The sequence below is a fragment of the Odontesthes bonariensis genome, chromosome 15 (assembly GCF_027942865.1).
Source record: "Odontesthes bonariensis isolate fOdoBon6 chromosome 15, fOdoBon6.hap1, whole genome shotgun sequence".
In the NCBI taxonomy this organism is placed as follows: Eukaryota; Metazoa; Chordata; class Actinopteri; order Atheriniformes; family Atherinopsidae; genus Odontesthes; species Odontesthes bonariensis.
Window position 1 is genome coordinate 19,658,088 of NC_134520.1, and position 26,965 is coordinate 19,685,052.

The 26,965-nt window shown below is 40.4% G+C and overlaps 2 protein-coding genes across 3 annotated transcripts in view; one reads left to right on the forward strand and one right to left on the reverse strand.

Annotated features, from left to right (window-relative positions):
• The window catches only part of fbn3 (fibrillin 3), a 71,727-nt gene extending 64,969 nt beyond the window's left edge, over positions 1–6,758 (forward strand). For both annotated transcript variants that reach the window (XM_075485393.1, XM_075485394.1), the window contains exons 55-65: positions 56–187; positions 311–436; positions 555–761; positions 941–1,066; positions 1,237–1,359; positions 1,562–1,678; positions 1,789–1,917; positions 2,129–2,248; positions 3,301–3,532; positions 3,677–3,830; positions 3,949–6,758. In XM_075485393.1, coding sequence (XP_075341508.1) covers positions 56–187; positions 311–436; positions 555–761; positions 941–1,066; positions 1,237–1,359; positions 1,562–1,678; positions 1,789–1,917; positions 2,129–2,248; positions 3,301–3,532; positions 3,677–3,830; positions 3,949–4,326 — 1,844 coding nt within the window. In that variant the 3' untranslated portion in view covers positions 4,327–6,758. The remainder of the gene's footprint in view (positions 1–55; positions 188–310; positions 437–554; positions 762–940; positions 1,067–1,236; positions 1,360–1,561; positions 1,679–1,788; positions 1,918–2,128; positions 2,249–3,300; positions 3,533–3,676; positions 3,831–3,948) is intronic.
• Positions 6,759–6,850: 92 nt separating this feature from the next.
• Positions 6,851–22,992, reverse strand: LOC142399829 (cortexin-1-like). Its single transcript, XM_075484371.1, has 2 exons — positions 22,853–22,992; positions 6,851–9,359 (listed from the first exon to the last, which is right to left on the reverse strand). Exon 2 carries the CDS (start codon positions 8,399–8,401, stop codon positions 8,021–8,023), a length of 381 nt encoding a protein of 126 aa, XP_075340486.1. The 5' UTR covers positions 8,402–9,359; positions 22,853–22,992; the 3' UTR covers positions 6,851–8,020.
• Positions 22,993–26,965: the final 3,973 nt, after the last annotated feature.

A 26,965-nucleotide genomic window follows, 5' to 3' on the forward strand; every position in this document is an offset into this window, starting at 1 on the left:
AACCCCTCAGGCTTTACAATTCACCCTATGGCCATCTCTCATTGCCCCTCAATAGACCAGGACGAGTGCTCAGAGGGACTGGATGATTGTGACTCAAAAGGCATGACCTGTAAGAACCTGATTGGGACCTTCATGTGTATCTGCCCTCCTGGCATGCAGCGTCGACCAGACGGAGACGGATGCATGGGTAAGTGAAACTGCTTCAGCTAGAGAAATAGGTCACAGTTTCATTTTACAGTACAGTTTCGACTGCATTTGTACTCTTCTTCGCTCCTCTCATCCTGCCGACGTCTGTTCTGTACTCCGGCAGACCTGAATGAATGTCGTGCCAAACCCGGCATCTGTAAGAACGGCCGCTGTGTCAACACAGTGGGAAGCTACCGCTGCGAGTGCAATGATGGCTTTGAGCCGAGCTCCACTGGAACTGAATGTATTGGTAAGACCATTACCAATGAAGAACCCGCTTTTTGGATGTGAACTCAGCCGAGGAATACCAGAAACCCAAAGTCTCTAGGGAATCCATTCATATGTTTTCCTCTCACCCTATCTTACAGACAACAGAAAGGGCTACTGTTACACAGAGGTTCTGCAGACCATGTGCCAGCAGTCATCAACCAACAGGAACAGTGTGACCAAGTCAGAGTGCTGCTGCAATGCGGGTCGAGGCTGGGGGTCACAGTGTGAGCTGTGCCCACTGCCTGGCACCATACAGTACAAGAAGATGTGCCCACTTGGACCCGGCTACACCACAGATGGGAGAGGTGAGAAATACATTATATGAAATACAAAATTCCTTTTTTAACTTTATCTGTGTAAAAAAATCAAGTGAAGCTGTGAGATAGAGAGCTCCCATTGCCACAAAGATGCTCTTTGTTGACTTGTGGATGTAGCTGTATGAGTCTGTCCACTGCAGACCACTTAAAAATATCTGTTTTTTCAGACATCAATGAGTGCCAGGTGTTGCCAGATCTTTGTCATAATGGTCAGTGCATCAACAGCATTGGATCCTTCCGCTGCCACTGTAACGTGGGATACAAAGCTGACTTCACTGCAACCACCTGTGTTGGTATGTCCTGCTGTCTTGTCTCTCACATTGTCTCTCAGTTTGGTGGCAAGGGTTTGTGATAAAAATTATAAAGACAAATGTCTTATAGTTTTGGTGTCAACCTCCAAACATCTAGCTTAGCTTCTCCTCTGATATTTCTCCATGCTCATCTCACTTCGTGTATATTGCAGATATGGATGAGTGCTCTCTGTCTCCGAAACCCTGCAACTTCCTGTGTAAAAACACAGAGGGCAGCTACCTGTGCTCCTGTCCCAGAGGATACAGCATGCAACCAGATGGAAAGACCTGCAAAGGTAATTACACTCTGTTCTCTGTAGCTGTATTGAGAAATCCCTCTAGCATTTGTGGGAAATAGTTGAGGACTAGGCTCTGTTTATTGCCCTCTTACACTTATAATGATGTATTCAGTGCAGGAATTTTAGTGTAATGCTCTATCATCACGTTCAGCAGATTTTAGGCTTCATCAGTTTTCATGCTTTCCTTTTTTCCACCAAGATTTGGATGAGTGTTCCACTAAACAGCACAACTGTCAGTTCCTCTGTGTTAACACCATCGGAGGTTTCACGTGCAAGTGTCCTCCTGGCTTCACTCAGCACCAGACTGCCTGCATTGGTGAGTGCAAAATCAAATCAGTACAAAATCAGAGCAAGAGGACACCACAACAGTAAAAGTCAGGGTAATAAAAATGATTTTCCCTGACCACATGTCTTTGCTCTTTGCAGACAACAATGAATGCACGGCCCAGACCAGCATGTGTGGTTCACGAGCCTCTTGTGTCAACACACCTGGAAGCTTCAACTGTGAATGCACTAAAGGTTTCTCGTTGGACACTACAGGCCTGGGGTGTGAGGGTGAGCAGATGCATCATTTAGTTAACCATATTTGAGAGGCGGGTCCTTTTAAAACCCCAAAAGTGTGGAAAGACACATGGAAAAGGTTCTGTGGAAGTGTTCGTGATTGAATTTGTTGAAAATTGTGGTCGCACTCAATCATACTTGGCGTCTGCACTGAAAATGGGAAATTAGGTGTGTATTTATAAGCCTTCATTTTCACTTTCCTCAGATGTGGACGAGTGCAGCAGTAGCCACCGCTGTCAGCATGGCTGTCAGAACATGATGGGAGGTTACCGCTGTGGCTGTCCCCAGGGCTACGTGCAGCACTACCAGTGGAACCAGTGTGTGGGTGAGTTGCTGTGACTCAGTGTCTCAGTGAGATTTTTGTCACAACAGTAGTCATGGAGACAGCTCTGGTATTATAGCAGAGATTAAATTTAGTAAGGTATTTTAGAAGCTTTTTGACTCTTGTAAGGAGACATTGTTTATATGTTCCTTTTTAGTATTAATTGACAGTGCAGTCAGAAAGTTAATCCATGAATTATGGGTGTTAAGATTAGCTAGACCTATAAATCTGCACGTACAGTATCTGCAGATAAGTCAGTGTTGTTTTAAGTCACAAGAATTTACAGTAAGGAATACTAATAACAGAGATCATTTTGTAATATCTTTGTAAGATAAAAGATACATGTTGGGATTAGGGCTGTCACAGTTATGAAATATTAGTCGTAAATTATTTGTCGAACAAATAAATGCGATTAACAACTGAATTCTTGTGCTGCTGTTATGCTATATGCATGATAATTTCATAAAATCATCTTACACTAATAAGAAACAACTGTCATATATTAAAAATAAATTCGGGAACATGAAAAAATAAAGTATGTCTGCCTCTTAGACTCTCTTAATACTAATTGCACTTAGCAGACATGACAAGTCCACAGCAGAAGACACGGTCGCAGTTAGATGATGTCATTAAATGGGCGTCAGCTGCATGAAAAAGGTGAAAAACCATGTCCCACTGCAACATTTCAGTCAGTTTCATCCAGCTGTTTTCGAACAGGCAAATGGAAACGATTATAATGAAAATACGCCGATTATCACAATTATCTGATATAATTGTAACTACTTCTGATATCCCAAGTCAGGCTGTGGATACATACATTCATCAGGTATCGGAGAGAATAAAATACATCTAAGCTAATGCTTTGCCTTCAAACTTCGAGAATTACGTGTTGAGATAATTTTATCAATATATGACGAAGCAGTCTTGTGGAATTATGACTTGCAGCAGTAACTGCAGAGCTTTTTCATGACAGCATCATCCTAAGTTTTAATTTGCTGACTATCATTTACAGTATTAACTTCCTTATCCTCTCTGAACCTCGTTTCTTCCTGCAGATGAAAACGAATGCCAGGCTGGGACAGTTTGCGGCTCTGCCTCTTGCTACAACACACTGGGCAGCTTCAAGTGTGTGTGTCCCTCCGGCTTCGACTTTGAGCAGGGTGGTGGAGGCTGCCAAGATGTGAATGAATGCAGCTCGGGCACAAACCCCTGCATGTACGGCTGCTCCAACACTGATGGAGGCTACTTGTGTGGCTGTCCCGGAGGCTTCTACAGAGCAGGACAGGGGTGAGGGGCCACAGAGTAGAGATTACATCTAGCAGATCATATAAAAAAAAAGAAAAAGAAAAAAAGATGGTGTCTCATTGTACCACAAGGAACAGTTTCATGTGTTGGTGGTATTAAATTTTAAATGTGTTTGTCTCCATGCAGTCACTGTGTATCAGGCTCAGGTTTCCCAGGCCAGCTTCTGGAGGGTGATGACGATGACAGTTTGTCTCCGGAAGCCTGCTACGAATGCAAGATCAATGGAGGAGGAAAGAATGGACGACACAAGCGCAATGCCGATGAAAATGAGCTCAACCAGGTACATGTGCTGAAAAACTGAATCTGTTTTTCATAAATCCTTTCAGTTTCAGAGTCTTAAGTGAGTAATTGGGATTGTTGTAAGAATTCACAGTCCTTTCTCCTTGTCTTTTCTTTAGGAACCAGCAGTGAGTATGGCCAGTGTGGACACCCATGCCTCCATCCCCATGAACCTCTCGCTGGCCTCGCTGCTCAACAAAGAGCCTCTGCTCGAGCTTCTGCCCGCCCTGCACCCCCTGGAGCACCATGTACGCTACGTCATAACCCATGGCAATGCCAATGAACACTTCCGCCTGCTGGAACGCCGCGACGGAAAGAGCGTGCTCAGGCTTGGCAAGCGACCACCTCCACCAGGTTCCTACCGCCTGGAGATTACCAGCATGCCACTGTTTGGGCCCCGCAGACTACAACAGCTGGAGGAGCAGCATGACAGTGACTACCTACAAGGGGAGCTAGGAGATGCTCTGCGCATCAAGCTCCAAGTCCACCTGCACTGAGCTCAGTGTGCGTGCGCTCTCTCTCTGGACTGAGTTTTTACCTTTAATCCAATAACCCCTCCACCCTTGTCATCTAACCACCACGGGACCATCTAGCCTACAGGGGCTATTAAAGGGCTATGAAAGACTGAGTCAATCAGCCCAACTCTGCCACCACTTTGTTACTGTTATTATGTGTTCATGTTTTGTGCTTTTTTTTTTTTTTTACCCTGAATCCACTCCTACCTGACCCAGCTCTCATTCTCCACTGAGGGCCAGTGGAATAGATAGCAGAGAGGTGCTTTTGTGCTTGGACCAAAGCCACCTCCTACAGAAAAAATAGCAGACAAAAGGCTTATAGCTCCATGTAGCACCTTTGTAGATTAGAATAACATGAAACTACACTGAACAGGGGGTTAACAGAAATGGTTGAAGTGCTGAGAGAGGCCTGTCTTTACGTAAGATGTATGGCAATATTCAAATCCAAGCACTGCATGCAAAATGTTATTTCTGTTTGATAGTATACCTGGTCTAAGGACTCTGTCACCTCTCTGTTATCTTGGGAGAAAAATCACAACACTGGGAATAAAGGTTTGTCACATTTGCCCTTATCAGTATTGTAGTATGTCATTTAATGTATTTGTGCTGTTTGAAAATGTTTTCACGAAGGACTGCAACATTTATACAGCATTTCAGGTTCTTAAGTCCGTCTCATTCTGTTCCCTATAGCTGGATACCAACCAAACATCAGATGAGAAAACAGCAAGCAAGCTGTGTTCTGCTCTGATGTCACTTATTTTTGCTCCTTCCCGTGGGCAGGGCAAAGCAGACGTGTGCGTGTGTGTGCTGTCATGTTTGGTTACCTCAGTACCTCTTACAGAGTATGGACACCATGCTGTGATGCTGACTTTAAAACAAAAGAGGGTGCTAGCGTCCCTCAGCATCCATCATGGGCAGGGAATACACCAGCTAGTAGCTTATAGAATTTAAAGAAGGTAGATCTGGTCACGTTTGTATTTATCCTTTAAGGGATTTTTACTTCAGGTGCACTGATTCTAGACCTGAGAGTCAGCTTTTAGCTTCTCCTAGTTTTACTACAAACTCTGACTTGCTTCAGGAGAAGAGCTGTAGCTGACATTAAGCTGACTTCATCTGACTTCTTTGACTTTACTTTGAGCTCGAAATCTGAGGACTGAGCCTCGTTTACAACGCAAAGAGACACTTCAGAACAGTAGAGCAGTCTCAAAGGTACATAACATGTTAAGCTGTAAGTAAAAGAAGTGCTTTACAGAGCAAGGGCACGCACAGGTGAACACGAAACCTCATAAAGAAAATAAAAGAATACTCATCAGGTCAGACTTCATTACTCATGATTATTTTGGTCTCTCAAAGAGAAAAAAAGGGTGCTACATAATACCATCTCATAACGCTGTACAAAGTAAGTGCAGTGTGGATTGCAAGCGTGACATTTTTTGCTAGGTTTTATTCATGTGTGTCCGTCTTTTATTGTCTGAAAAAACAATATTATCAAATTTGCTTCTTGAAAACTAAATTGTATATTTTTACGTGAAATGTAGATTTTTTTTTTCCTTTTACAGTCCAGGCAAGCCAAAAACAAAACAAAAATTAATTAAGATTGAAGGCTTGAAGTGCTGTTGACCTTGTTTTGTATGAAAAGAAAACGCAAAAAAAACAAAAACAAAGCAACGTCATGTTTGTCGATCAATGACTGGCATCTGTTCACCGTTCATGTCAGCCATTAGCGAAAAGATTAGAAAACATTATCATTAGCCGTTTTAATCACACACAGGGAAGCTTACACTGTCTGTCATATGCCATAAGGATTCATGCAAACCCTCTTGGGATCTACGGTGCTAAATGATAATACTTTTTTTTCTTTTTCTTGTATTTTTTTTTAACATTCAAGGTTGCTGCACTGTACCACAGCCTTCAGTAGACGATGTTTATAACACATAACCATTTTCTAACCGGAGAACCTTTGTATACTTTGTATCTGTAATGTTAATTTGTCATTTTTCTTTGTTTGCCATTTTGTTTCTTGAAAAAGACATGTGCTTACTGTATCTCAGTGTCAGTGTCAAACTTGAAATCTGTCATCACCAACTGTTTGCAGCAAACTGTCATGAACTTTATAATACAGAAAAACAAGGATCAGGAAGTTTCTTTTTTTGAAAAAGAGTGACACCTGATGATACCAGAGTTTAACTGTAAGCTAATGACAATCACCCAGTAACACTCACCAGCTGAAGATCAAATAAATAAATTAGCCATGATGAAGCATCTTTTTATGTCTTAAATTATCATGTAAAGGTGAAAAAGAAAAAGTTTTAACACCAAATGGCAATCTGTAAAATCAGTGTGATTCACGTAATATTGTAAACTTTTGTCCAATGACATTCACAGCAATAAAATATTGTGGGTTATATTTTTAAGACTTTAGTTTTTTTTTCCTTCTTGGCTTGCATGCTGACGTGCAATAGCATGCTAGCTATTGCTAAAAAGAGAGGCACTGAGTACACAGACATAGTAGGCTAAGTAGCAGGTTGTTTTATTTCATTTCAAACATGAACAATGTTTCTCACACAGTACAGCTATCACCTCGAATCAGAGAAGAGTAACTGAAGATTAAAATATCATTTTTTCTGCCATTTTTGACCTGTGTATCAAAAACAAAGCAGATAGTCAGAAAAACACAACCACAAAAAAAGCAAAGCTTTCAACTTTGCCTCCTTTTAAAACAGGGCTGCATGACTACTTCAAAAATCCACAGTCTAAAGTTTGGTTTAGTAAGAGGAAGAGACAAAAGGATAGCAAAAAGAAGACTCCCAAACTTGAGTCGAGTATAGAAAAATAAAGCTTTCTTTTGCCTAAAGGTCGCTGTTTGCTTCATCACCACACTTGGCAGGCAGACTAAAGCAAAGGGCACAACCAGTTAACGTAAACTCTACTTGCAGTAATAAGGGAGTATATGTTTCAATATGGCTTCTCAGATATAGACACAGTAACACACAAAACATAGACAAACACGATTTCATGGAAACTACCTGCTTGGGTCTTTAAAAGCATGTGGAGCTGCAGTGCTGTTCAAGGATCAGATTCAGCTCAAAGAAAGTGAAAGTTTGTGCTCCTCGATCAGCACTTAAAAGAGGACACTTTGTACTGGATCTTTGTTCATTAAAGGGGCATCTGCTTCTGTGTAAACTCCTTCATTGGAATTCTGCTTGTGTAATGCACATTGCGTGCTCTCAAAAATGCAGCTCTGAGGTTGTGAGCGATGTTCCCAAAATCAAATTGTGTTTTAATACTGATGAGCGCGGGGTTAAGAAAACCTAAACCTACAATGATGTTGTGGTGTGGTAGCATGTCTGACTGTTGCACTAGGTCAGGTTAAGGCAGCTGTGCAGCTCATGGTTTCTGTCCTTCAAGGTCCATTTACTGAGTTTGAGTGTTTGGCTTGCAGGGTGAGCCTCTTGTTGAATCACATTAGTGGTTTCACATTATCCTGTAGCCGCATATTTACACCAGAACATACAGAACACCGTGATTTAAATCCAGCAAAAGCTAACAATCCCATCCGCCCACCCCCTGAGTGGATTTACAACATAATGCATTGTCAGTGTCCGTCTTTTCTACAAAATGAAGGAAACGGCTTGTGTGCAAGGAAATATTCTCCTGTCCACACCAAATTCACACCCTACACCAGTGCATAATCAAACTGACCCCTCTCCAGCCCCTCCTTGTGGTCAGTCCAGGATGAAGCGGGCATGCGGCTGTAGGGGTCCAGCAGGATCCTGAAGCACCTGACCAGCAGGAAGACCAAGAAGAGTATGAGGAGGCCAACAAAGGCCAAGGCGGTTCGCTGCTCCGTGTCCACCCCACCCAAGGCCAGAGGGGGGCTGCTGCTGGCACCACCGACACTGCCGGGCAGGGAAGAGCTGGCCGGGGACAGCAGCAATTCATAGTCAAGTGTAGGCACATTGTTCATCCTCCACGGGACCCGGAGACAGGGCTTACACACTGACTGGATGGCTGGTGTGTTCGATGGAAGTGTGGAGAAGGAGGGGAAGGTGTTCATTAGGGGCAATCTTGAGACCTTTGATAACTTAAGTCAGCGGGTGAGTAGCGTGGAAGTAGACTTACTGCCTGATGTTGTCAAATCTAGGTCAGTCACAGTGACATGACAAAGACAGCTCTGACCCTAATCTGCTCTGACAATGTGACAGACACACACATCTACACACACATCCACTTTTCAATTAATATGGACTACTTTTTTGTGTCACACATTTTAGAAAGTGGCTTAAAAGCCTAATGATGCTCTATACTTTTCTTATTTGAGTGGCCGGGCCTCAGGCGGTCATTTTTCTATTTATTGGAGTCACTCTGCCACATCAGCTCTTATTTTCGCTCTCAATCAGAGCAGACAGGGCGTGACACTGCCTCCTGCTAATGCAAACAAACACACAAACGTCACTGAGCACTGTCAAGGTCGGTGAAATCTAGGAGAGTTGGTAGTATACCGAAGGACACGCGTGTCTGGTTTTGTACCACTGAACTGAGAGGCTGACACAACTGTTACAAACTGCAATATTTGAAGCATCTGAGGAGGCCAGCAACCAGGTGTGTGTGTGGCCGTGTATGCAGAATGTGTGGGTGTTTGTATGCAGCTAATGCAGAGATCAGCAGATAAGTGGCCTTGAATATCAAATAGCACCTGCTAATTGCAAAGTTTTCCTTTCACCCAGCTAGCTAGAGCATGATAAGTGGGTTAGAACCATCAAATATTGAAATAAGTTTCCTCGACCGTTTAGCCTTAAGGATGACCGCTTCAAAAACTGCCTCTCTTGACAAGCAGAGAAGCAACTAGAGGTAGAAAATACTTTGAGAATGTCTGGGTTTTTCTGTTAGGTAGGATGAGTTGTCAGTCACAAATGAAAAGTGGCTGTTCCAGCAGTCCTCAACAGATGTGGCTGATGAGCATAACCAGACTTATTGACAGATGTTCCTGGTTAATCTGAGTCCATGAGCTCCACCTGAAAGAATTAGAAGCATATGGTTAGAATCTCAGCCAAAATCTCTCAAATTAAACCATATTAGCTGATTTAATATGCATTATAGAAGTGCATAGTCAAACCAGCATTGTACAACTTTCCCACTGTGTCTAATGTAGACCATAACAACAAAATTAGGCTATTCCCTCCTCATTTCATTATATACGGTGATTATAACAGCCCTCTGCTCACTAAGTAACAGTAACATTAGCCATCTGCACAGAGAACACAGCACCAGCACTCCCTGTAATGACACTCAATTAGGAAGTTGATTATGGTATCATTATTGCCACATTAGCAGTAATGAATGCAGGATTATAAACACTGATACCACATTACCTCAACCCCGATTTTTCAGTGCACTGTTACAGGACGGCATTTGTTCCCTTGTTGACCCCTTTCTTTCATTTGTTCACATGATGGAAGACAAAGTGTTGTGGAGCCTCATTAATAATCTAAAATCACATCTCCCGTGGCGGACCAGGTTTCAAATCATTGAGGACATGTGATACGTAAACCATTTACACTTGCTCACACGTCTGAATAGAGTGGTGACAGGGATTTTTGTTCAGATAAAGGTAATGCTGATAGATATGTGTGTGTGTGTGTGTGTGTGTGTGTGCTAACAGTTGGTAGTGCTCAAAAGAGACAAAGGCAAGATTGTCCTGAGGGGGAACAGAGGAAGTTGAAGCAAAACATTTCAAGATTCATAGATGAGCTAATGATAGAGTTTCTGTGGTGAACAGGCAGCAGTACAGTGGAGAAAAGAGAGGTTCACTGGCACAGACTCGACTGACTCTCCTCTGTGTGACCATGGCAAAATGCCTTCACCATACACCCTCTGCCTTTGCCTCTCTGTCGTGTTCAGTTCAAAAGGTTTTCTATCTGATACTTCATCAGCCAGTGTCTCCAGGGTGCCCGCTGCACCAGGCTGGCTGGCAGCAGGATGACACACCTGGGAGTAACACTCACACTGCGAAAGAATGTGCACGCCGGCATATGTACAAAATAGACCTGCTGCTGTGTGTGAAAGCTATTCCAGGTTTTTACTTTCAGAAAGATGAGATGCAAAACCCTTGAAAAAAATGAAAAATAAGAAGAAAATAATTTAGATATTTGTTTAAGAAACAATAACAGCAGAAGTTGCACAACTGTTATTCTTTCAAACTGTTACCACGGGGAACTTTCATGGCTTTGAAACCAAATTAATGTCTTAATTCTTTAGCATTTTAGGGCTACAGTTACCTGAAAGCTAATGCTTTGTTTTCTAGGCAGCTCGCATTTCATGACCATTTTGCCAAGCTGTCACAAATTTAAATAAAGAAAAGCCAGCAGCACTGGCCTTCAGGAAATATGGCTGGGGTAGGTTTTGTAAAAAAATTTCAAGGACAAAGTACTTTAATAAGAATATCTATTAATATAACTTTTGAGGGATTTTAAATGTTTTTCTACCAACCCCTCTTCTTCAGCTAAAACTGGACACAGAAAGAGCCCCAAACAAGCAGCAATTAAGAGCAACTGCTAAAAAAAAAAGCATCTTAATACTAGCAGATACAAAATTTCAGGCACTCACAGTCTGCAAGGTATTTGTATCCAAGTATCAAAAACAATTTCTATATCTAAATGTGTGTCTGAAATGATTTTCAAGCCAGTGAAAATGGAGAACGTGCATAAAAAAAATGTCTTGAGCGTCTATATGGTTCATGCAATTTTATTTGTTGTTTGTCTCAAATTAAAGCTGCAGGTTTGCACCTTCAGGACTTCTTGATTGCCCACAATCATAGTAAAAAGAGACAGAATCCCAAAAAATGGCCTCCTCATCCAAATACTAATGGACTTAACCATATGCATTGAACCATACACAGGCGACAGCTAAACCTTTTGAGACGTTTCATTGTTAGGATTGTTAGCACCGAGCAGTGTGCGTGCAAATGTCACTACTTTTTCACTCTGCAGAGGGAATTACACTGTATTTCATAAATATTTAGTATCACACGGAATCCACACACACATGAAATGGTGGAGGTTGGAAAAGTGCACTTTATGGTAAATTAGAATTGATTTGGAATACAAAACTATTAAACCCATTTTGACTCGTCATAGCTCATGTGTACGAAGTGAGAGTGAGTCTGTCTGCACACTAGCAACCTGCAAAAAGCTCCTCTAAATGTACTTAATTTTATCATTAGTGACACCGTTTCATGACAAGCAAAATGTCCATTCTGATTAAAGTTTATCGTTAGTCCTGTCTTGACTTGGTGGGATAGATGAATAAACTAAAGCCTTTGTTAATGTCAACATCAAAACTGTGCCTTTTCGCCTGCAAGTCAAAATATGAAAACCTTTTACGTTAGGCTACAATAACATGAACCATGAAACTGTGTGAATAACAGGCGGAACTATTCCTGCTTCAACAGGTACAATAAAAAAAAGGCACATAATAGACCTGGTATTTTCTTTGATTAGTGCAGATAAAATAGAATAATAACAAAGCACAAACAATGTGTACATTTTTAATGCAAGCACAGAACAGCCTCGCTTTTAAAGTACAACAACACACAGCCTTAGATGTGAATACAACACTGCGTAGTACCAATTTGTAGTTGTAGACCATGCATTGAAATATGTAAATGCTTAACAAAAATACCAAACACCTATTTATACATATTGAATCATTACAGTTAACAGTGAAAGTTTATGGGTTTGCAAATAGTCGAGATAAGATAGGCACGCCATCCAAGCCACATACAAAGATCAGCATTACACAACACTCATTAGTTAAATACAAAATACACATTTGTGCTTAATTACGTGGAAATTACATTCCTGTCTGATAGTGTTGTGCATGGTGAACTTTTATGGCTTTATACAGAGTTAAGCAATATAAGCTGGTGGTGTGCTCATGTCATATAATGCTTGAAAGGAAATGTAAGTAGCACACAGAGAGCATGGAGATGATACCCACACAGGATAAAACATTTCTTATGGCTTCTTTTGTGAAAACCTATTTGTTGATATGACCATTAATTAATTTGTTTAGGGAGACCAGATGTCTACTAAACTTTTGCTTTTCGACCTTGAATAAACTTAATAAGGACTGATTGTCTGCAGACAAATAGAGCATTACAGATATCTATTACATGATTTTTAAATGTCAATTGGTCTTTGCTCTTTGCACATTGCTCTATGGTTGAAAGGCACAAATGTTGATCTCACACTGGATTCAAATATCCAGGTCTCCACCAGTCCTACTGAACAACTGCTAAGTAAGGGTTGTTTGAGTAAAATGCATTTTAGGCTGGAATCAAAACAAACTGACATTTAATTCCAAAATCTGCCTACAACAGACCGCCACTATCACATTAAGACAAAGACGTCCAGAAAATACCTTACAGTTGATAGTCAAACCCATAAAAAACTAAATTGAAAAAAAAGTCTAAAAAATCTAAAAAAAGACAGGAAAACAAATACTGCTGAGAAAACCAAAAACCTTACTCAAAATGCTGATGGAATGAATTAAAGGTATCAAAATATCCACTCTGTAATAAATCTGAGAGGGTTTTTTAATTTGAATAGAGAAACTGATCACATGATGCACTTTTACTTCTACATAAAATATACTGAAATTAATTTATTAACAGCTTTGAGTGTAATGATCTATTTTCAGAAAATGGCACAAATGCAAAAAAAATGTTTGCCTTGCAACAAGCCTCCATAGAGTCAGTGACCCAATAGTTCATCCATGGGCTCCTAAAGTGTATGTAGGTGTGTGTGTGTGAATAAGTAATTGTTAGGTAGAAAGAGGACAGACAGAGATTGCTCAGCTTATTTCCCTCCTCGTTAAATCTCTCTCCCACCATCAGCCTCCATCAGCTTCACATGCACACACGTGCACACATTTATCAGCCTCATCGGATATTATTTTCCGCCCACTCCATCTCTCCTCCAAGACATTACCCTGAAGGACCATTGAGACCCCTGTGATGAAGGGGGGTGAAGCAGACACTCCCTTAAATGGACACGTCTCTCACACTTCCACACACACAGATATATTCATATTCAAAAACACACAATGGCATGGCCACAGTCAGAAGGCAAACTTAAGTGAAACACATTTAGATACAGCAGACGTACAGTTGACTGCACCTCTAAAGTAGTAGTGCGTGCACACATTCGTTTCCTATCGTATCCCCTGAGCCATTTGTCAAGCTAATGTTGACAGAACTCATCAGGGTAAATGACTTGAGGAGGGCTGAAAATAATTTAGTTACCTCTCAGGTGACATAGGTGTCACCTTTTTCCTCCTCTATCCACCTCCTGCTATCTCTCACACACATACAGACACAGCTTCAGTGGTTTTTACTCTTCAATCTAAAGTACAACCATGTTCAATTACTATTGATTCATTGTAGAGTGGGGAACTCAATATTTTTACAATTTATACAATGTTTGTTTCAAATAGCAATTTGAAATCACAGTGGCAATAAAAAAGGATCACTCATGGTGATGAAGCTACAGGGAGTCATTGCCCAGATCTACAGCCTCCTAATGGTCTTTATCATAGATTATAGATTATCCAGGGTTTCAGCTCAAGATTCCGACTCGTCACTACTTTGGTCCACTGCCATTGCTCTCAGGAACTGCAGACTAGTTGTTTTCAGTAAAAAAGGAAAACAAAAAATGTAATATTTCTGAATTTAGCTATATCCAGAAATGTGGCCAAGTTTAGGTTTTCTACATTCTTTTGTTCCAAAAGATTCGGGAGAAAAAACGAGACAGATGCTATTTTGAGGAAAACAAACAAACAAAATAGATTAGGAAAATAAAAAGGAGTTAAATGAGGAGTTATTTCATCTATCAAAGAGGAGTTATTTGGGACATCTTTTTCTGGGTTATTTTCAGGTTTAGTAATTGTGTCGACACAAGAGACAGTGGACATAATGGACATGGTGGACCATGCTGGCATTTATTTCCCATAATGCAATACTGAGGTGACTAATATAAAAAAAAGGAGTAAATAGTTCAGCAATGATATTAACTTTTTTAGGACATTAATGTATTCATAAAAGTAACATATTGTTGTGATATATTTTTTTCAGTTGGTTAATGATTTCTCTGACATCAGTGTGTGTTCAGAAACTAAAACGCCCTGTTGCAGTACAGGACACATATTTAGGTTGCAGTTAAATTTCATCCTTAGTCTTAATGACTTTTTTGCAAGCTATTTTCATCTCCGTAAGTGTCTTTTGGCCTTTTACGTTGGGGGCCTCTCTGCTTACCAAGCAGCTCCACGAATCACACTGATCTCACATTCAAACGTGATCTTTTAACACGTCGGCAGACCATAACTGTCCTCTTCTTTTAAAGTTCAGAACAGAGACAGCCTTGATTTGTTATTATTTATAACCTGAGTGTAGCCACTCTCTGAAAGTAATTAGACTTTAGAAACAAAGAAAAAGGGCGGAAAAGAGCATCAGAGAGCAAGTGGAGAGAGAAAGAGACAGAGATGGTAAATGTTCGTCTCAGCTTCAGCCTCAGCCTGCAAGGAATTGAATTAACCCCTTCCAATTTGCTCCTGATAAAGATAAAGTGGACCTGGAGAGAAAGGCAGAGAGGAGCTGCATGTGATCCACGAGCTCAGATGGGTATCCCCCTTACATCACCATAGTAGTTGTGCAGTTCAGAAGACAAATATGCAGTTAGTCGTCATAACTACACACAAACTAAACACAAACACACAAACAGTAGGAGGGTCCAGTGGAAATGTATTAATACCATCTTTAATTGAGCCTTATCAATACATTTGACTTTTTCTGTGGAGATACAAACAGTCCTGTCTTGATTCATTCACCACCTCAGGTAGTTTGCACCTGCAATGTGTCAGTGGCTAATGAGGCAAATAGCGACCGGGTCACCTTGAGCTGCGTACAACACCAAACATTTTCCTCATGCCATTTACATGTGTAGCTTAAGCTGCAGCTCTCAGTAATTCAGGTATGTTTTTGTACACTTTCCAAAGAAAGGAGTCACGCATTTGCACAAACACAAACACCCTCACTCAGATTTACCGACCCAAACACAATTATCTAACAGGTATTTTTAGCACCTGAGTGTCTGAGTAGTCATTCCTCTTTAAACTTGGCTAGCATCTCAGCTCACGGTCAGCCAGTTCCTCAGATAGCCCCAGTCATGATTAGGCTGGCAGACTGTCTGTAGTTACAGTAACAGTGATAAAGCTGGGCAATTAAATATTTTAATCACAGCCAGGCTGGTAGGCTCTGTATACACACTGCTGTGTACCAAAAGGTATTTGTGTGTGAGACAACGCCGTTCTTTCACTTGGTGTACATGCAAATGAGAAACAGTACTGTGAGAGGAAAGCAGTCAAGGCTGCTGACCTTTCAAAACAAAAAGATCCAGCAGCATAACAGAGTAGGCAGTACAGCTTATCTTTAAAGGTTTTCAGTAACCTGCCCCTTTTACATAAAAACATGTACAAAACTTCCCGACTACTAGGTCCTCACGAACTTGAGGTTTGGATCTCATTGCCAAATATTTCTGGAAAAACAAATGTCTGATCAGAGACAGCATATATACTGTACTGTATGTATCTATATAGATATATAGATAGATATCATATGAGAAATTAGTTTTGAAGTGAACACGGTGATATGCAAAAGTTGAATATGTGCACATTTCTGTCAAGATGACCTGATTTCCAAATGACATAAACCTAAAGATAATACATTTCTTTCATACTTCAAGTTAAGTCTGACACTGACATTTGCTACACTGAACTTTCCTGATGATTGTGAAGTAATGAACAATCAAAAGTGGAAAAAAGTCAAAGAAATTCATGCTGATTTTGTTTAAAATGTTGACATAAATCATACATTTTCTGCCCTTTGGAGAAATGTGAATCTTCTGGTAAGTTAAAGGACATTTTTCAGGATTTTTTTCAGATCAGTTATTGACAGGCACAAAAATCCCCGCATTCAGAAAAATATTTTGTGAAAACACCATGTCTGTTACTCCCTTGCAGTGGTTTCCAAAGAGCAATTAGCAGCAGCAAAGCAAGCTTTTATTATCTCAGCACAGGTTGAGATTCAGTCATGATTTAAGTGTCTGACGACATCATGGACAAGGCGTCTACATGCACCATTTTATTACTTATAGCAGTTTCCAGTCATGGTGCTCAATATGCATTTGAATACAAAGATTTCTGTGCCGATCAATATTTATATTCAAATATAAGAGAAAATGGCATGAATGTTTAAAAACCCCAGAATTTTCCTTTAAGTACTCAGAGACAAGAATGCTGCCCTGGAGTGCCAAACGTTAGCATCTCACCGTGCAGGAAAAGACAAATTGTGCTGTACACAGATGAAGGAGCAAGGGAGAGAAACAAGTCCTTTGTGGTTTTCAACAGTAACACTGCAGCGGAGCAATTCCATCTTCAGAGCGGCCTACCATCTATCATTTTATCACCAGCCCAAAATAACACTTTTTTTCTTTATATGCATACTTAGGAGTTTACTTGAATATCCCTGCATCCACTGTGAAAGAATTCGATAGCCCGGATCAAGATTCTCTATGTATAAAACAAACTTTCTTTTCCTAAACGCAGCTGAAATCCTCCTGAGACAGGATCATCTGCTGCTTGGTGAAGCTCGCATTGCTCAACAAAAGAGAAACACCAAGTAAAATCAGATGGGCAGAGAACAGGTAGTTTGTGTTTGTGTCCCTCTCCTTGACAGCTTGAAACACCAGCTTGTGTGCCACTGATGATCACCTCGATGAAGTTAATTCTGCATTGTGCAAAGAGGAAGAAACAGAACCGAATGCTCTGCTGTTAAGCAGAAGTACTAAAAGTTCATTCAAGAATGGGAAGTGGGTAAACAAAGAGGGCATGAGGGGCAATCCCACAGAGACACACAGTATTTAGGAAGACATACAGACAATGTATATTTTAGAAAGCCTTGGTGGGAATAAAGCACTGAATCATGTGAGTTAGTCTGTATACGTATGGGATTCATAACATCTCATTCATCACTTAAACCAATATTGGTTTACTCTTAACTGACACAATGTCCAAACAAGCCAGTTACCAGGGTAAAAATTTGACATTTTATGTATGTAAGTTTCTTGGCCAAAAGCTCTCCCCTCACGTCATTAGTGACACTTTGTATCATGTGCAGGACTTTGTAAGGCTGCATTTTAATAATTTTTGGTATATATTAGATGAACGAATATGGTACTTCATGTGAACTATATGCATGTATATACACAACTATAATATTTTGACAGCGTTTGTTTAAATAAGAAATATACCAAATGAAGAATGCAGGACTTTAAAATTATAATTTTGTAAATGCTGGTGTGTTATACTGCATTTTTTAAAAGTTTTGTGTAAAACTTAGATGGACTGGCATGCCCTATGTGTGTTATGTAGGCACAGTGTCGTGGAAAATGAATGGCTTTTATCCTGAGCAGCCACATCTTGCAGCACGTACAGGTAGTTTGTTAATAGGGAGAAACATGCCTACAGGCATTAACACAGTCAGAGCAGCTTATAGATGAGGCCATGTTTTATGCTGACAGTTACTAAACAGCTGCAGTTTTCACTGCCTGGAAGAAACAAAAGTTTGTTTGCAACTTTATGACTTTGATTCTCAGTGTGCATTTTTTTGGAGTATTGGAGCAGACCTGGATGAGGAGCCAGATCTAAAACAGTAACATTTTGGGATATCTAGAACTCCACATCACCCATTTGATGAAAAAAAAACAAATCAAATGTGGATATCTAATAGCTCAAATACTGGTCTCGACTTGGCTGTTTGAATTCTTTCACAACGTTTTCATCAAAACGTGTTGTCACCTGCAGACAAAGAATCTTTTCAGATGTTCAAAAGACTTCCGTGTAAGTTATGTAACTTATGAATTTTAAACTTGAGAATTCAACTAGTATTGACTACAAATTATAAAAAGTATAAATGTCACAGAAAATATCAGTGGCTCTAAAATATAATAAATTAAAAAAAAAGACTAAACCCACACACTCACTGAAGGAATTGTACTTCACTGAGTCATGACTCCAGGCTATAATTGTGATTTTTTTCGTCCTGTGAAACCCTTAGAGTGTTTGACTCAAAGGCAGAAAAGCCTTTTTTCAGAGCCCTGAAACTAATTTGTTGCCTCCAGCCATCTACCTCAATGAGTGAGGCTCAGGCCATTCTGACAAGCAGCACAGAAACCCACCTTTCTCTCCAATTCACCACCACCACTTTAATCAGCTCTAAAATCCCTTCTGTCCCACCAGTCAATGTGAATAAATGTCAGCCCAATCATATCCAGCCTATATTTAATTCACAAATCACAGACATAAAATATTCACACAGGGATGAAGTTGAAAGGAGACCAGTTCACTAGTGGCAGCAGGTCAGCAGTGAGCGGATTAAAGCTTCCACTGGACTACTCTTTGTATTGATTAAGATAAAGGACTGAGAGAAGATTTATAGATGTAAAGAATAACTGACATGGGCGTTCAAACCATATTATTAACCTTAAAAGACCCCCTGTTGCTGTCAATACAAACATCGTGACAGCTAACAGTCTGAAGCACAACAGTTGGAAAGACACCTTATCTCTGCAAGGTGAGAAGTTCGATGAATGATGTGTAAAGTGAAGACCAGGTGCAGGCAAAAGTTAAGTGGAAATATAGCAAGAAAAGAGACAAAAGAGGGAAAAAACTTTGGTGAGCAGAATGCTAAATTTCTGATTCGTGTCTGCGTTCAGACAGAACGGAGATCTGCAGCAACCCACGGAGCATGATGGATTGGTTGGTATCAATCAGATAAATGCAGAAGTAAGAGGAAGCAAAAAAATAATCAGGGCGGAGAAAGAATGAATAAGAAAAACTGAGATGAGATTTGGGCACGGTGTAAGCAGGAGAAGTGTGTGTATGCGCGGGCCAATATGAAGATGTCAGCACTCTGAAAGTCAGAAGACAGCACTTTCCTTCCATCAGGCAGCCATTCTGTCAAGTCCACTGGGACAGAACGGAGACTGTGCGAGCCAGCCAACTAGCCCACGATGAAGGCCATATATATATTACACGGCCTGCCCACACAACACTTGCTCAAAACCAAGCTGGAAAAGGGCTGAGAGTCAGCATTAAAAAGTCCAAAACTTTCTTGTAGACAGTAAAAGGAAGAGACCTGAGACGTCAGAGCACACGTCAGCCAGGATGTAAAACAATGGTCTTCAATCAGCGAGGCAAAAACACCACACCCGTGAAGGAAAACATACATTATCAGAGCGTGATGGTGGGTAAATCCTGTGCACCTTTTGATAAAAAAGGGGGCTTTAAATACTCAACAATGGCAAAGTGCTGATTCAAACACGGAGGCTGAAATCACTTTGCTCAGCAGGGTGCTGCCGACTGCTCCACTCCCCATTAAAGAAGCTACCAGTTAGTCCTGAGAACAGATTCAACTCAGAGGAAATGTAATGGCAAAACACCCGGACATATCACCTTGCAGAAGTGAAGGTAGTCAGTTCAGTTGATTTGATTATTGGGCTTAAAGCTAGATGGGGTGTACCGTCCTGCAGCCTTCCCAGGCCAAATACTTCTGAGGCACAATAAAGGAGTACTTATCTGCACACTTCCCTTCATGGGCTATCAGCAGTTTTTTTTCCAATAAGCGAACTAGACTCAGCTCCTTTCCTTTTCTCGTATTTCTGAGAGTTAATACACTTTTGCTGTGGGGGTTGCTATAGCATTTGGAGGTCTTTCTCTGAGCTGATAAAGAGCAGGGACAATAAATCCTGGATCCTGAGTCAGATACCAAAATCTGATAGATGAATTTCTGTTGAATATTTGATGATTCTCAAAAAGGAAATCAAAACACCTTGGGGGGGGGGGGATCGCATCACTCCCTCTTGTTAAGATTGAAGACCCACAATCTTCTCCTCTGTGCTGACATGAAACTTTCCCCTCTCTGATGGAGGTGGCTCTTTGGGACAGCCAGGTGGATGTTTATTAGTCTGTGTGCCAGACAATATACAAACTGAAAACTGAACCACGCTCAATGCAGCACTGCTATCATCTCTGAGGCAATATGCAGAAGTACCACAAAACACACAGGTGATTTCTTGTCCCACGCTTGCGCATAAAAAAGTCATTTCATAACTGCGCAGCATGACATTTAAATTATGTCTGTCAGAATGATGCAGCAAAGACACTTCAGTGACTTCACCTCCTCACTCAGATGCTTTTAAGCAGCGGCTGAACAATGTAATAAAGCAACCACCTCGGTGTGCAGTAGGGAGTAAATGATACCAGATATCACAGCTAATAACACAGGGAGATAGCTGCGTAGTGGAGAACCTGATTCTCAAATGTGCGCCACGTAATGCCGTACATCCTGACAGGTGTGTGAGGAGGGCTAAAGGGTGAGCCCACCTGGGTTTTTTATTTCGTTGCCATCTCTTCTTTCATTACAGGTCATTACACAATGACATTGTCAGCTTCCTGCCAAGCAGCTCCACCACGCATGCTGTGTATTTATCTGAATTGGTAGGCTGACAGTGTTGAGTAAATTAGAGTAACAACAGGCCATGTGTTTAAACCTTTAATCATGCAGTTTCCCCATTTATTGTTTCCTTAAATTGTGTTTTGTTTAAGTCAGGTTATATGTTGTCATTGTTTGAAATAGCATTTCATTTAACTGAAACATACTTTTTGCAGAGTTACCACAAATTCAGCTTCAAATGTTTGATGTTTGAGAGTTTAATTAAGAAATCTGTGTATTTTAAGAGTAGTTTCCAGGAGAACAAGAGTTTGTAAAGACTCAAAGATGCAAATGTTTAAGCAAAAATCCGGTGTCTGGGTAGAATAAAAGCAATACAAAAAAACTGAACTCATCAGAAACTTACTATATCTTACTATATCTTACAGAAACTCACTATATCTAAAACAAAACTACAAATCAGAGTGGTTTCAGAGAGTGAGGCTAATGCCCTATTTTGCAGTTTAAAAGAAAGTTATGTGCACCAAAATCTAATGAGATTTTTCATTAGCACATGCTGCACCTTTCCACCAAATTTCATTAAATTCAGTCTCTCCCTTATGCTGCTTACAGACTGGCAAACAAACAGCCATCAAACATATCTCTGTCTCAGCCTTCACCTTGGTGGAGGATTAACATAACATGCAGCATGCTGTAGACACCTGGGCGAATATCATAACAACTTTCATCAAGCTAAGAGAGTCCAGATCTCTATCAAATTCCTTAGATCAAAACTTAGATCACTCAATACAGCTAACAATTGAATTATTCAGCAGTTGTCAGTGTAATGTGAGACAACATGAACGAAGAGAGCCAAGAGGGCTGTGGTGCATCCAATGCCTGGCACAGATTTCAGAGTCGGTGGGTAATGAACACGCGCCCATGGCCAGGAGCTACATCCAATTGTAAGGAGCTGATCACAGATAGCGTGTAAAGGATAGACTGACACAGTTTTCTTATCTAAATTAGCCGTAAACTCGAAAGAGCTCATTAAATCTAAAATACACTCTGAAGGATTATTTTTTAAATTATTTATTTACTCTGACTGAGAGTTTTAAATTAAATTCACCTGCATTCATAAAGCTGTATGCATCTGTGTGATTGTAGAGATCTTAGGGGATTCAGCGGAAAAAATATGCACCCCCATGTCTCCTTATGATACCTGTGTTTCCTGAAGGTGACTTGTTCAGACTAAAGGCGGAAGAACAGAAATCTGTTTCCAGACAAGCGCACTTACAAGTTCATGGTGCACTGGCGCATGATGCTCTGACTTGTTTGTACTGTTGTTTTTTATATATAAAAAAAACAAAAAAATCTTTTGTAGTTTTAAATAAATTCAGGTAAGCAGCCAACTATATCTCCGACAATATTTGTGCTCTTTTAATATGGGGAAAAATAATCAAATGTGCGGTTTTATTTCAACAACAATGTCAAAAAAAAGTTGATAATATAGCAGTCACGCAAGGTTTTAGCTTTTTGTTTAAAGTTTCTAAAGTTGAATAATTTATCTTATTTGAACTTTTGAGTTTGGCTCACGAGGCTCTCCATTTCTAGCCCTTTATTTATTTCCAAAGCAACAGAAGCATTTACGGCTGTTCTTTGGCAGAAAGACTGTGATCAGCTAATAGTGGTTTGGCAGACTGGGTTGAGCAACAAAAGGACAGAACATCAGTAGCGGGAGGATAACTTCGAAAGTTTGGCACAAAAAAAACACCGGAATCAGTGGCTTACTTATAAACTGAGCATTGCAGCTTCTCAAACGGCACAATGGCATGCACGCAACTGCAGCTTCTCATTAACGCATAAAGATTCATGCTTTTAACACATAATCTTCTTTAAATTGTGCTTTTTATTCTAACACAGACATTACAAGCGGTGTGCTTCTGTGCATCATATTGCACCAACCTGACTCGGGTGTCCAGCATTCGCGCGTCCGCAGTGTCCGAACAGCTTCAGCCTGAAACTTTGGGACGTGCCCGTCTGTCCTCCACCTGCTCATGTACCAACTCCAGCAACCTCCGTCTCTGCTGATGTGCGTCGCTAAACTCCGAGACACGACTGAAGGCAGGCAGCAACTCTTGAAGTTCCCCACCCACCCAAGCCTCCCCTCGAGGCGCACAGCCAATCACAAAGGTAGCCTCGACACAAGGGTTTACGCATATAAAATCTGTTAACAGCAATAAGACTACTGTATTGATTAATGAATATATAAATATATAAGTAGCTATATTATTATACTGTAATATGAATGTGTCCTGATTGAGCTCAAGTTCAAAGAGCCCTCAAGTAAATCTGGAGACTGGTGTGTGTGGTGCAAATAGTTCGTGTCCCTGCAAAAATGGATGATGAATAATAAACGAACTGCACGAACAGCCTGATAGTTGTCCTCTTCATACAGTTAATGTAACTTTTATTTTCCATTCCTTGAACCTTTTTAGCAAGAAAGTAGCTTGTTTCACACCTCCCCCTCTTCCTCCTCCACTGTGTCCATTAGAGAACCTCCATCAGAGGGCCAACTCAAAAAGCATGCTGCCTCTAAAGCCTGATTCATACTCGGCGCAAACGCGCAACTGTTCTGGCTCGAGAACCATTAATGACGTCATCGAAAGCGCCAGCCCCTTCACAGTTCCTTCAGCTCATAAGCGCAGTTTGCGCCGAGTATGCGTCACATTTGTAGTTCTCTCCAGACCACCATGACTGCAGACTTTCCTCAAACTCCATGATTGATATCTGAAATCAGTTATGGTTTTTTATTATTATTTATTTATCTTTTTTAAATGATCTATTCATGTGATTTAGAATTAAATACTGCAGTACAAAACGGATGCAAAGCTGAAGTTCCTCAGAGACTTTCGTATTTTAGATCTGGGACCTCCAAGTTAACATCTTCTTCCCTGGAAGCCCCTGTACCTGGTCTTTAATTGGTATCAATTAAATAGGTTTTTGGAGCTCTGTCAGATTGAAGAGGCAGCTAAATCTTACTGTGACAAAATGGATGTAGAACTTATTGTAGCCTATTTGTTACAATTTGGTACACTTGCTGCTTAGAATTTTAGAGCAGGTTCAGTAACATCAACTCATTGACTTATCATTATGAGGCTGTTATTTCCTTTCCAATTTTAAAAATAGAAGAAATAGGAGGAATAAAAAGGTCTAATTTGATGGGAGTTTTTCAAATCTCACTCTGGTCTGGGGATACAGAGTTGGAGATTGTATTTGTTTCTTATCCTTGGAGTCTACTGTTATAGTGGAAGTTTAAAAAAAATATCTAAATGCCAAAGGGGTTAAAAATACAGCACAACTAATACAGGTCAGGTAAAACTTGGATGTCTAAAAATGTTGCACTCAGCTAAAAATGTACTAAGTGTTCTGGATCCTCCTGACTCATCCACATTTGTGCTAGATTTCTTCTCATTATTCTTTTCCTGTTATGTGCTCCATTTCTTTCTCAGTCCTTTTCTTGACATGCCCAACCCAACATGCCGTCTCCATCCTCCTGCTGCTTTTTCAGTATGAGCTGTCTATGAGGAACTGGTGGCATTGGTGCAAAAGTGTAAGTGTAAAACATGCCACACAATAAAAAATAATTGTCATTATTTGGGGGGCTGTCTTTTATCATTAAAGCATTGCAGTAATGACATTTTCAGTAAACACCTCCAACACTAAAAAAGGACAGACAGTGTGTCCATTTGGAAAGGGAAGAAACCAACACAAGCTAAAATGACTTTTTAGGCATCCTCCATTATGAATGTCCTTTTTACACCCACCAGTTCATGAGCTGCTGCCAACAGCAGGAAGGACATGTTGCTGAACAATGTCACATATTTCCCACTCGTTCAGCTCATGATGGTGAGAATGTGTAGGCTGATACACTGGAGTGTCCAAACCTTTGACAACCCAGCTGGACGCACAGCTATCATCACTGTGCTAATTCTAATTAAAGCAATTTTCTCTCGGAACAAAATGGCAGCTTCACATCAGGGGCTGAAAACATCCATGTATTTGAAAAAATGCACATTTGTGTGCATGTTCGCCTCTGATGGAGTGGCTGTGTGGGTGTGAACCGGTACATTACTGATGTTGAGTGTGTCATTTTCTCAGGTGTGCTTGTTCAAATGTGTGAATGAGTGAGTAGGAGGTTTAGACTGGAGCTACAGGATGGCACAAATATGACTGCACATTGATAACAGTCTCCGAGCTTGTTAAACTGACAGAGAACTGTATGTATATTTGTCCATGCGTGCGCAGTTCTTCTGCATGCAAGTGAAAATGTAATATTTCTCTTTACTTCTGTGTCTGTGAATGTGACCGTGGGTCTGTGTATGTGGGTGGAGGGGCAGGTGGCTTTGGCCAATCAATAAGCTTGATAATGAGATCTGAGGGGCGTCGTTCTGTTGGACCCTTGGGTGAGCAGAGCCTCCTCTTCTGTAAAGAGGATCGTTGTCTCCTCTCCTCCAAGCTAGAATGCACCTCATTAACCTTTGGAGCCAATACAAATCTGAGTAGACGCCATTTAATTTTCCTCAACACTCTGTTGTTTGGAAGATATACAGTGTGAGAAAGTTCATCTGTACAGTTTAGTGTGGTGTATTTGTAGCATCTTGAAGGTCTTTTCATGTTACTCAAGGCATACTTTTCTAAACTGTGTGTTAGATCAAATTTTGAAGTCAAAAATAAAATTTTGTGATTACATTGAAGCTTGTGTCATGTACCTAGCATATTCCTTCGTTTTAGTTCAGGGTTTAAAATCCTTTAATATTACCAAATAAACTGATGTCAATGAACTGTGTGAGGCATTACTATAACAGAAATGGAGACCATCTAGGAAAATATGCACAATAATTCAGGCCCATTCTGCCACACACACTCTTCCTACATGACATTTTTAGCAAGAAAACTTTGTTTGCTGCAATTTAACACATTTTTAGACACCAGTTTGTTGCTTTATGCACCGTTTTACGGTGGAAATATTTCCATTAAAGAAAATCCAGGCCCAATGCAAAAGCTTTGGAGATAATGTAATAGATGCAGGAAAGCTGTCATGCATTCTGCTTTGAAATATTCTAAATATCCTATAGACAATCATGACCAATGAATATAAAACGTTGCGGTCTGTGACATCTCTGCTAGGCTAACACACAAATACATTCAATCAACTAAATAACCCCAATTATGGATCTCTGCAATGTTATATCTCAGTTGTGTTTCAGCAAAATCCCTGCTTATGTTCAAATCGTTCTCCTCATTCAGAACATGTCAAACATATCTCTGGCTTAATGCAGTTCTTTACCCACATGCAGACTTCGCACTCAGGCTGGTTGAATGAATAAAACGTATCTTCCAAAAAACATTTACAGGGATGGTGCACATCTTGGCAGGGAAGGCAAACAAACAAGAGGTGGCTGCAGAGTGGAAGTGGTTGAGTTGAGGAAAAAAAGAATTAAACACATGATTCTAAAGCAAGTCATGTCAAGATCTGATGTAATGCGACACAGGTTGAAACAATCAAGACAATCACAAGGGAGGGAACAGAACAAACACAGGATGTAAAAATGGATCGAGAGACACAAGTTGCTCTTTTCAGTTCTCTGATTTGCATTTCCTCGCCTCCTTCATCCTTCATCCTCCCACCTAAAAACCAGAAATCGATCTCAGCACAGCAAAATAAAGGATCTCTCCTTTGTGGAGGGTTGACGAGTCTCGCTGGAGGAGCTATGGGCGAAGAAACACAACCATGGCCTTTGCGGAGGTTTTTAGAAAAATACACTTGATGTATAAAAGGGGAATGTGTAAAATGATGTCACGCTGTAAACTGGATTAAAATGTTAATAGATAAATTGTCATCAATACTTTTATCCTCATCTGGCAGAGATCATATGAGAAAGCAGTAAGATATAACAAAACAATGGACAGAGTGCAGATTTGCCAATAATATCTGAATGAGGTGTGTTTTAAATGAATTAAAAAAAAAAAATTTCATTAGAAAGCCTGTTACCTTGACTCCTCTCCTTGAATCTC

Coding starts and splice junctions, on each gene's coding strand:
- LOC142399829 (XM_075484371.1), bottom strand. CDS start 8,401: ATGAACACCTTCCCCTCCTTCTCCACACTTCCATCGAACACACCAGCC.